A 12,157-nucleotide genomic window follows, 5' to 3' on the forward strand; every position below is an offset into this window, starting at 1 on the left:
TGGGTTGGCGGTGTGGTAATAGAAAGTAGAAATAAATACAACTTATTGAATATGTTCTGATTGTGTAATTAATTTTGTTAGGTTATCGATTTGCTCGCCTGGACCATATGCTACGATTCTCAAAAGTCACACCGGAGGATTGGCTACCTTCCATACCTCTTAGTGGTGAGTTAAATTAATAAATATTGAAAAGTAGTGTTATAGACGGTAAATTAATAATGTTTGTTGCGTAATTACAGCAACAGGCGTTGGAAGCCAACAACAAAGAAAGTGTTGAGAATATTTCTACCTTCTGGGGTGTCATATTGGATAACTATGTGAAATTCACCGACTGTGAGAAGGTAAGACACCATACCAATTGCAAATGATGTTTTCGGATATAGAATGTTGAATTTTGTCAAATTGGGTGTGAAATTTGTTGCAGATAATGATCACAATAAACTACCATAATTCACATTGGTATCTGTTGGTGTTGGATATGGTAGATCATGTTGTAACAATATGATAGTATGTTTACAACTGAAGTAGCTAAACAGAGAGTGAAGGATGCTAAGAGACTGGTATGTATGTATGTATGAAAGGACATTATGTAAATTATAATGCATAATTTTTTGGTGCATAACTTCTTCTATTTTAATGCAGATTAAAATATTAGATTCTTATAATAAGAAACGCATTTGGGTTGAGTCATGTGGATCTCTAGGAAAGTATCCCTTGAAAAATTTCAAATTTGTGGAGCATAAGAAGAATAAGCAATTGAATGGGTATGAGATGTTATCACAAATAGAAAGCTTAATTTATGCAGTATTCATAATTGACATGTGTGGTTTTCAAATTTTGTAACAGATGATTGCGGCATGTATGTGATGATGTGGATGGAATCGATCGGTTCTACAGGGGCAACTGGTGATTTGTAAGTGGATAGAAAAAATTGTTTGTGGTAAAATTGTTAAAAGTCGTAGATTGAATGCCGTAGTTGACAATACTTAACGTTCTGACAATTTGAATATAGGTTGTTGGAGACTGGGATCGATCGCGAGTATTAAACGATCTCGTAAGCCACAATCAAAATGAACGAAGACAGGAGATAACAAAAGCTGCAATATTACATAAGAATAACAAAAGGATGCAATGATGTAAATGTCGAGTTAATTTTGTATAAGATTTATAATTTTGTATACGATTTATATTTTGTATGTGAATATAATTATGAATGAGATGAGAAAAGTTAGCAGTATGTTGTTGTACATGTTTCTTATACACATTAAGGGTCATGTCGATACTTGGAAGTAAAAGGCAAATTTACAATATGGCCAACAGGGTGCACCCATAAAGTGTCGATCCATATATAAAAAAGTGTCAATCCCAAAAACATCGAAAACCAAAAGTATAATGTAATATGTAATTTTCAATCTAACCGGTACAATTATACCGGTTTTATGAGAGAATATGTCTAAATAATGTGTCGACACTAATATAGTTTGTGTCGATATTTTTTTTCCAGAATGAATGGAAAACAGGGTGCACCCATAAAGTGTCGATCCATATATAAAAAGTGTCGATCCCAAAATCATCGAAAACCAAAAGATAATGTAATATGTAATTTTTCAATCTAACCGGTACAATTATACCGGTTTTATGAGAGAATATGTCTAAATAATGTGTCGACACTAATATAGTTTGTGTCGATATTTTTTTCCAGAATGAATTAAAAACAAGGTGCACCCATAAAGTGTCGATCCATATATAAAAGTGTCGATCCCAAAATCATCGAACCCAAAAGTATAATGTAATATGTAATTTTTCATCTAACCGGTACAATTATACCGGTTTTATGAGAGAATATGTCTAAATAATGTGTCGACACTAATATAGTTTGTGTTGATATTTTTTTTCCAGAATGAATTAAAAACAAGGTGCACCCATAAAGTGTCGATCCATATATAAAAAGTGTCGATCCCAAAATCATCGAACCCAAAAGTATAATGTAATATGTAATTTTTCAATCTAACCGGTACAATTATACGGTTTTATGAGAGAATATGTCTAAATAATGTGTCGACACTAATATAGTTTGTGTCGATATTTTTTTTCCAGAATGAATTAAAAACAATGTGCACCCATAAAGTGTCGATCCATATATAAAAAGTGTCGATCCCAAAATCATCGAACCCAAAAGTATAATGTAATATGTAATTTTTCAATCTAACAGGTACAATTATACCGGTTTTATGAGAGAATATGTCTAAATAATGTGACACTAATATAGTTTGTGTCGATATTTTTTTCCCAGAATGAATGGAAAACAAGGTGCACCCATAAGTGTCGATCCATATATAAAAGTGTCGATCCCAAAATCATCGAACCAAAAGTATAATGTAATATGTAATTTTTCAATCTAACCGGTACAATTATACCGGTTTTATGAGAGAATATGTCTAAATAATGTGTCGACACTAATATAGTTGTGTCGATACTAATTTAAATATCAAGTGTTTTCCACCGTTTACGATATATAGTACTCTTAATCGAGAAACCCTAAACATAAATGCAAGCAGGCAGATCTTCCTCTTTCTTCTACCGTTATCATAAGTGACGATCAGATATTCAGGTAAATTTATCGATATTTTATGGGTTTGATTGATTTCTATATTGGAGTTTTTATCCTGAATGTGTTTGTGTTCCATTGTAATAGGGGTAGCATCCAACCAAATGGCTCCAAAACGTCAGCGTCAGAAGCGAGGTCTTTCTCAAAGCTCTTCTCAACCCAGTTCTCTCAACCACCTCCTTCTGTAACAAACGATTCTTCTGAGGAAATCAGGTCCTTCGAAACTCTGAACTTAGATCCGACATGGAGAAACAAAGATGGCAGACGAGTTTTAAAGTAATGAAGATTCGTCCCGAACGTGTCATTGACCTGGGTTTCTTGTTTGATGATAAATATGCATTTAGTTTTAAATCCACATTTACATCTTGGGGTTGGCTTGAATTCCTTGGTGTAGAACCAAGATATTATCCCAACCTAGTTAGAGTCTTCTACAACAATGCTTCCTTACAGCACGAGCCTAATAAGACTAATATAATAGGAATTAATACACATGTCATGGGGAAGGATATATATATCTCCAGAAACTATTGCGGAGGGTTTAGGTGTAGCGAATACAGGGGATTCAGATGAAAATGGTGTAGATTGGTCTACAATTAAACGGGTTACTAGAAATAGCCCAATTCACCTCGATGTAGAGTCGAGAGTGTTTCACAAAATGCTCACATGGTATATCCGGCCTAGTGGGGGAAAACATTCAACGCTTCGAGACAGCGATTATTGGTGGATAGCAAAGTATAAATCCAAAACGGCTCCAAACATTGCAAAACTCATATTTAATACAATTGTATATATGGTCACAAAGGGAGCAACAATTTCAACTACACTACCATATGGATGTGTCATCACCCATCTGTTGAAGAAGAAGGAAGTTGATTTTTCGCATGACGCCCCTGTTCGATTAACCCGCAAGATTGACATGGTATTTATTAAAAAAGCGGGATATGATTTTGTTGAAAAACTCGGTTAGAAGCGTGTCAAGGAGGTCGGATTAGATCAAGAGAGGGAGGAATTAGACCCCGTTGGCCATGAAGAAGAGCAACCAAGTGGAGACGCAATGATGGAAGAAGCTCCAGTTGCAGAGGATGTCACAATTAAGACCGTGATGGAATACATGGTCAATTTTCGGGAGCATATTGATTCCCTTGTGAGTGGAATGCGATCCGATATTTCATCATTGCAACGTGAAGTCTCCATGTTGCGTAACGAATTACGTCAACGACATCAAACGAGTTAGGTAATTCATTATCTATGTTTCTTAACATTTACACGTTCTGAACTTTATTTTATTTCTTTTAACAGATGTGGACAACCAAGCGGTCGCAGAAGATGAAGCTGACGATGAAGATGACGATGATGATGATGATGACGATGAAGCTGGCGATGAAGATGATGACGATGATGATGATGATGATGAAGATGATGATCCAAACAAGTATATCGTGTCTGCAACGCCGCCTTCAAGAAAACTTTTAATTTTGATCTCAATGGTGTCCTTGCCTACATCCCAAGACTGCCGGCAGGTTTTAATTCTATTCTTTTGTATCCATTATTTTACATATAAGCGTAGAACTTTAATCTCATTTTCTTCATGTTGTAGATGTTGTCCTCAGAAGAGGATTATTTGAATTTATGCAATTTTGTGTCGACATTTTGTTGTTGCCCTTTGGTCTTCAAAGATGAGGTTAGAACATGTTTGAGGCAATTGAATTACTGTAGTCAAAATCGTTAATATACATTTGAATGTTAACATTCAAACTTGATTACAATCTCAGGCATAACGTCGACGTGTACTTGAGAAACTACCTGTATTTTCCGAGCATTTTCTATTCGTGTGGGTAAGATGAATGTCATTACAGTTTGCTGACTTTTCGTTGTCTATGATTCTACATATTTATGTTCGACTGTTTGTGAACAGGATCAAAAAAAATGCAAAACATACGATTCTGTTACCTACTGTAAAGATCTCAATGATGTTTGGAACGCGTGTCCAGATTTTAACGAGCTAAATACACTTTTGGTCGATGATTCAGCGGAAAAAATGATTTATAATCCGGTAAGTTGCATTTATGCAATATGTTTTTCCAGTTGAACAGGTGTTCAGACATTGATTATTTTAACAACTTATGTGTTTATATAGAAATACAATTACATATGTCCACATACCTTTGACGCTGCTTCCCATTCGAACGACAAAGCTCTAGGTATGACACAAATTTATTCATGCTTATGCGAATTTAATTTATTGTTAGTAAAATTGCATCTCATTAGTTTGATAATTGAAATTATTTATGTATGTCCTCAGAAAAAGGCGGAAACTACGAGAGTATTTGGAAAATTTGTTGAAGGCCTCTATGTTCCGGACTTCGTTAGAAACAACCCTTTTTCATCGGATTAATTTTGTTTGTCGGTACATTATTTGAACATTCTTGTGTATTTATATTTTGGTGTGATTATATTGTGTGTATATTTTCATTAATTATTCCATATTTGCTGTTATGTGTACATATACATTTGAGTGTCTATACTTTTTTAATATATGTAAAATATCTATCCTTTTTATAAAGTGTCTATACTTTTTCACTGTGGAAAACATTAATTTAAGGTTATCTTTTGAGTGAGTTTTAAAATATTAATTTAGTAATTATAGGCGTCTAATGATTAATTTTTTACGTTACGGTATATATTATTATTAAATTAAAAATTCTTAATATTATTTTATAAAATATCAAAACAATCAAATAATTTTTGTGCAAATGAAATTATTAAATTAATATTGTAGGTGGAAAACATGAAACATACTTAAAAAATATTGAAACATAAATTACATATCTTTAAAAAAAGTATCGATCATTTTATAAAAAGTATGGACACTTTCAACATATTATAATAAAATAGGTAAATTTGTAATATAACCGGTATAAATATACCGGTCTTATGCGCGAATAGGTATACAACCTATATCGACACTTTTTAATATTGTGTCGGTACTTTATGTCCATATTGGAAGAAAAATGTGTCGATACGATTTAAAAAAGTGTCGACATTTTACACATCGGAACCCATAATTATAATGTAATAGATAATTTTGTAATATAACCGTATAAATATACCGGTTTTATGAGCGAATAGGTCTACAACCTATATCGACACTTTATAATATTGTGTCGGTACTTTATGTCCATATTGGAAGAAAAATGTGTCGATACGATTTAAAAAAGTGTCGACATTTTACATCGGAACCCATAATTATAATGTAATAGATAATTTTGTAATATAACCGGTATAAATATACCGGTTTTATGAGCGAATAGGTCTACAACCTATATCGACACTTTATAATATTGTGTCGGTACTTTATGTCCAGATTGGAAGAAAAATGTGTCGATACCATTGAAAAAAGTGTCGACATTTTACACATCGGAACCCATAATTATAATGTAATAGATAATTTGTAATATAACCGGTATAAATATACCGGTTTTATGAGCGAATAGGTCTACAACCTATATCGACACTTTATAATATTGTGTCGGTACTTTATGTCCAGATTGGAATAAAAATGTGTCGATACCATTGAAAAAAGTGTCGGTAATTTGAAGTAACGCGGTTTTTCTTCCTTCATTCAAAATATTATATGTACATACAATAGGAGTCATGTTGATACTTACGATATTATATGGAGATCGTGTCATTCCATTCCGTCTTCGAAAAAATCAGTTGATGTAGGCTGTGTGCTTGTACTCAAACTAAGCTTGACTTGAGGACATGTTAGTTTGTTATGCCCCTCACCGTTGTAGTACCCACATCGCCTAATTTTCTTCTCGACCTTGTTCTTCGGTACTTCTTTTCGCTTGCGTTGTTTTCGTTGAGGGTCACGAACATTGTTTACTACAATGCTCTGGTTGACTGAATGATTCAAACCAAACGAGTTTTCTAATTCTTCTATTAGTTTTTTCATCTCATCTCTTGCGGTTTTGAAAGACTCGTCTGTCTTTGATGCAATGTAGCATAACCTACTTGACGTTGAATGTAGAGCAGCGAACCTTGCCATTTGCATCACTTCTGGAGACACATTCAAATCAACATAGCTGGGTGCAGAAGCCTTCGCATCATTAGTCCACCTACTTTGAATCAAAGTCCCGGGCAAATATGTGTAGTCCAATTGCTTCAAAATGTGAAGTTGATGGCGACACGGAAGTCCAACAGTCTCGAATTTTTTGCAGGAGCAAATTAGAGTTTTCGTACGAGAATCAAAACTAATTTCAAATTTCCTATTTTTTTCTGCTACTTTGACAAATATATGTTGACATTCATCTGATAAGGACTTAATCTCTGCCTCAATCCGGTACAATGTCTCCCGTATAAGTTCATCTTGGAACACACGAAAAGATTCGCGGGTAAAAATCGTAGCGGCATGGCTTTCAAGGTCGACCAGTTTTGTGATCTGGAAGGGCTTCGTATGGGAACTTAAGTAATCCGCTTTCAACTCGTTCATACGCATTCTACTAATTCCATCTTCAATTGCACGAACAACATCTAAATATGTCTTCTTGTGTTTCAGTGCAATAGCTAGTGAAGCATTCATAGACTCGCACCTTTGTGTTGAGCGAATATTGGCAAAGAAATGACCGGTTAGATATGCTTGTGCCCATAAGTGTCGTGTATTTCCCTTCTCAATCACCCATGGATGCTTTTGGACGTTGAATTCTGAAACAATCGAACGCCATTGAATATCAAATTCCTTGGTTGTCCCCAGGAAGCCATGCATTTGAGAATGCTGCTGTAAACTTTGGGTCACCAATGTTAGCTTGTGCATTGCGAGAAAGATGCCAAGAACATAATCTGTGCTTAGCATAAGGTATAACAGATTTGATAGCCCTCTGCATTGCCCTATCCCATCGGTTACAACAGAAATAGGTGATTTATTCATCATGGCTTCTAAAAATTCTGTAGCACCCACTCGAAAGATTGAGACGTTTCGTCAGCGATTATGGCAGTGGCAAACACAATTGTGTTATGGTGATGATTGACACCAACAATAGGCATAATTGGTCGACCATACAAATTATCTTTGTACGTTGTGTCGAACGCAATTACATCACCGAAGCATGTGTAATCCGATCTCGATGTAGAATCCGACCAAATAAGATTATACAATGCCCCCGATTCGTCTACCGAGTATGTCATAAAAACCCGGGATCATCATGTTTCTTATAATCAAAGTAGGCAATAAGCGCATTCACATCCCCATCGACGATTTCCTTTGCTTTACCTCTTTGAAGTGCATTGTAGAGGTCTTTATGTAAATCCAACATTATGATAGCCTCCTGCCTGCTGCGTTAAATAGTTCATTACTTGTGACGTGCCAACACCGACCTCTTCAATGTTGTTGCCTCATCGATATCAGCCTTACTTACAGCTCTATTAGAACGCATAAATGGTGTCATAGCAGATGTGCACAATGCATGATTATGTTTCTGATCAGACTTACTTATAACCCACTGATCGTTTGTATTTGTTGCTGTAACTACGACTCTAGCCTTACATCCTGTTCTTGTGACTGGCGTATGAGCACGTTGACGATCAACAGTATGACTTTGATACTCGAAACCCTTCTTTGGAACAACAAAATTCTTGTGTCTTCACATTCCCTTCCACGTCAAGCCGTGTTGTTCCTTACGTGCACTAAACCCATGTTCCCGTGCGAATCCCTTGTAAAAGTGCCAAGCTTGATCACGTGAACAGAAGAGCTGACCAACCAATCTGTCAGATTCATCAACATTATGTACTTCATGGCATTCCTCGGTTGGCTTAACATTGTCTACATCAGTATTATCCATGGCAAAAATTTTGTTGTGCAAGTTCAGTGCTCCAGGAGTTGATGGATATGTAAACAAAGGTTCATTTTGAACATGTTTCTGTCGTGCTGCTTTCAATAGGATGTGGCATTGGTAGTGGTAGTTAAAGGGTGGGTACAACATTAAATTCGCAGTACATATTTAGGTATGTACAATAACTACAAGTATATTATCATTAAATTTAGGTATGTATAATAACTACATATTTAGGTATGTTTGTTAACTACATATTTAGGTATACATCTTTTGAGTGAGTTTTAAGATATTAATTTAGTAATTATAGGCGTCTAATGATTAATTTTTTACGTTACGGTATATATTATTATTAAATTAAAAATTCTAAATAATATTTTAAAATATCAAAACAATCAACTAATTTTTTGTGCAAATGAAATTATTAAATCAATATTGTAGGTGGAAAACATGAAACACTGTTAAAAAATTGAAACATAAATTACATAACTTTTAAAAAAAGTATCGATCCTTTTTATAAAAAGTATGGACACTTTCAATATAATAGGTAAACATATGATGTAATAGGTAGCCCTTATATAATGTAATAGGTATCGTTTATATAATGTAATAGGTAGTGGTTATATTGTAAAGTGTCTATCCTTTTTATAAAAGTGTCCATACTTTTTCACTGTGGAAAACATTAATTTAAGGTTATCTTTGAGTGAGTTTTAATATATTAATTTAGTAATTATATGCGTCTAATGATTTATTTTTTACGTTACGATATATATTATTATTAAATTAAAAATTCTAAATATTATTTTATAAAATATCAAAACAATCAAATAATTTTTTGTGCAAATGAAATTATTAAATTAATATTGTAGGTGGAAAACATGAAACACTGTTAAAGTATCGATCCTTTTTATAAAAAGTATGGACACTTTCAATATAATATAATGTAATAGGTAAATTTGCAATGATATCGGTATAAATATACCGGTTTACTTATAAAATAGGTAAATATAAGCGCTACCTATTACATTATATAAGCGCTACCTAGTATGTTATTGTACTTTATAATATTTCTGGTTAAATAATATAACATAACCGGTCTAAATTTTAACCGGTCACTTGTTTAACCGGTCACGCCGTATATTAGCCGTTTTTTAGGCGCCGCACCGCAGAAATGCCCCAATATTGTGATTCGTTGGAGTGTCGTTTTATTATCCAAAATGCACGTGTCAGGCAGTGCATTGAAAGGATGGGAACCGAACTCAAAAACCAACAGGGGGAGCCCCACCGTCACACCCCATTCCAATACGAAATAATCACGTCCGATAGTTTTAATATACAATGTTAAAAAATGTTATTGATTTTATTATTATTATTTTTTAATAAATTCAGTAAAAAATATCAAAAATATTATTATTTTTACTGATTTTATTATTATTGGGTATTTTACTAATTTTTATTAATATATCCGATAAAATACTATCGATTTTTTTCTACCGATTTTATTATTATTTAACACTTTATTAAAATTGTTAAAAATATTAATGTTTTAGATATAAATAATAATATTTTAGATAAATTTTTATCAATTTTATTTAAAAAAATAATTGCAAAATCGATAATATATTTTCTTAATAATACATTAAAGGTACCTTACCGTAAAATATCACTATTCCAATTAATCGGACCGACCATCAACATTTCCACCTCGCGCCAAAGGTCGCACCCACCCCAACAAAACCCAAAGCAAACAATAAATAATAAATAGGCACGAGTTATTTCAGGTTAACCACGGAGTAAAATTTAGAATCTTTTATGAATAAATATACATTTGGTCCGTCGATCAAACTATGTATTTTTATTTTCTTATGTTTCTTTTGCTAAAATTTTTTTTTAGGGAAACAGTGGTTCCTTAATTTAGGATGAGACATACTTAAGATCTAATTATAATTTATATAAGAATTTATAGATTATTCATTAAGAATAACGGTGATAGGATTTAAATTTGACCTTACAAATTTAAATTCATGAATTTTAACAACTTGTATCAATACTCGGTAGATTTTCATATTCATTTAAATCATAAGTTTTAGATCTATTAAGACTATTATCTTTTTTTTATATTTAGAATGTCCTTTTTTTCTTTCTTATAAATATAATTAAGATTAAATATGAAAATTATAAAAGAATAATGTTAAAAATATATCAATGCTAAATAATTAATAATTTTTTTATTTTGTAATTGTATCTAGTTTGATAAGATTAGTTTGTGTATAATCAAATAAATAACATTAATTTGTGTATAATCAAATAAATAAATTAAGCCAACGAGTGTTGGCACCAGTGGTTGGGATTCAAGAATTTGAGGTTGTGAGGCTAGATTCGAATCTCACCACCGTCACTCTTGGTGGGCAATCTATAAAATTCTATGTAAATCTCAATTAAGTCTTAGGTATACCTTGGCCCTAGACTGGGAACCAATTCTGACCTAAACTTTTTATATACAATAAATAAATAAATAAATAAGATTAATTTGTGTATAATCCAATTAAATTAACGCCCTGCTTCCATCCCATTTCTTTGTAAACCTTCTCTTTCTTCCCTCTTCCCACTCTCCCCTCTGTCCCCTATTTTCTCTCTATATTTCATCTCAATTTCCCATTCAGATTCATCAAATTCGTAGTAAATTAGGTTCGTTCTGCAGAATTTTGATTTGATCAAGTGATTTGATCAAGTAGATGGCGTCCGTGATAACGAATCCAGTGACGAACGCAAACTCCGATCGAAGCAGCAGGAAGAAAAAGAAGAAGAAATCATCAGCGGCAATGTCAAAAGAGAATCAGCAGCAGAGCCACGCCAAATGGAAATCAGAGGCGCAGCAGCAAACTTATTCCTCAAAGCTGATTCAAGCTTTGAGCCAACTCAGTTTCAACAGCAACATCAGCAGCAGCACTTCTTCTTCTCCTTCGTCTCCTCGCCCTGGCCGAGCCGTCCGTGAAGCTGCTGATAGAGCATTGGCCGTCGCGGCTAAAGGTAGAACCAGGTGGAGCCGAGCGATTCTGACGAGACGTGTTAAGCTCAAGTTTAGGAAGCAGAAGAGAAACAGAGGATCTGCTGCTGCGACGGTGGCGGCTGCCTTCAGCGGGAGTAGCGGGTCGAGGAAACCGAGATTTAGCGTCTCGAAATTGAGAGCGAAGAGTTTACCGACTGTTCAAAGGAAAATCAAGGTCCTTGGCCGGTTAGTTCCCGGTTGTAGAAAGGAACCGTTACCAGTTATTCTCGAAGAAGCAACTGATTACATTGCGGCACTTGAGATGCAGGTTCGAGCCATGAGTGCTATCGCTGACTTGCTTTCTGGCTCCGGAGCAGCCGCCAGATCTAGCTCGCCTCCGCCGCCGATCAGCCAGTGACTCTCTTTTCGTTGCTTAATTGCCAAGTATCATCATCTCTTTATTTTTACTTTCCATTTCTCTCTTAAGTAATCACCTCTCATGTTAAATACATGGCTTCATCCTCCTTTTTCCTTCTCAAGTACTTTTCATCTCACAAATTTCATTTTATTCCATCGCTTTCTTTTCCCATATTATGTACAAAACTATTTCTCTGGAAATATACACCAATAAAAAGAAAACTGTAGCTGCTTGCTTTGTAGAGTAAGTATCACCATTACTCCTTGATTTCCAGGCTTAAAATCATGAAACAAAGATATTCCATTTAGATT

The 12,157-nt window shown here is 34.1% G+C and overlaps 1 protein-coding gene across 1 annotated transcript; it reads left to right on the plus strand.

Moving 5' to 3' along the window:
• The first annotated feature begins 11,024 nt into the window (after nt 1-11,024).
• LOC120213914 (transcription factor bHLH148-like) lies at nt 11,025-11,996 on the plus strand. Its single transcript, XM_039211955.1, has one exon. It carries the CDS (start codon nt 11,175-11,177, stop codon nt 11,844-11,846), a length of 672 nt encoding a protein of 223 aa, XP_039067886.1. The 5' UTR covers nt 11,025-11,174; the 3' UTR covers nt 11,847-11,996.
• Nucleotides 11,997-12,157: the final 161 nt, after the last annotated feature.

This window comes from Hibiscus syriacus, unplaced genomic scaffold (assembly GCF_006381635.1).
Source record: "Hibiscus syriacus cultivar Baekdansim isolate YM2019G1 unplaced genomic scaffold, ASM638163v2 tig00110045_pilon, whole genome shotgun sequence".
Lineage (NCBI taxonomy): Eukaryota > Viridiplantae > Streptophyta > Magnoliopsida > Malvales > Malvaceae > Hibiscus > Hibiscus syriacus.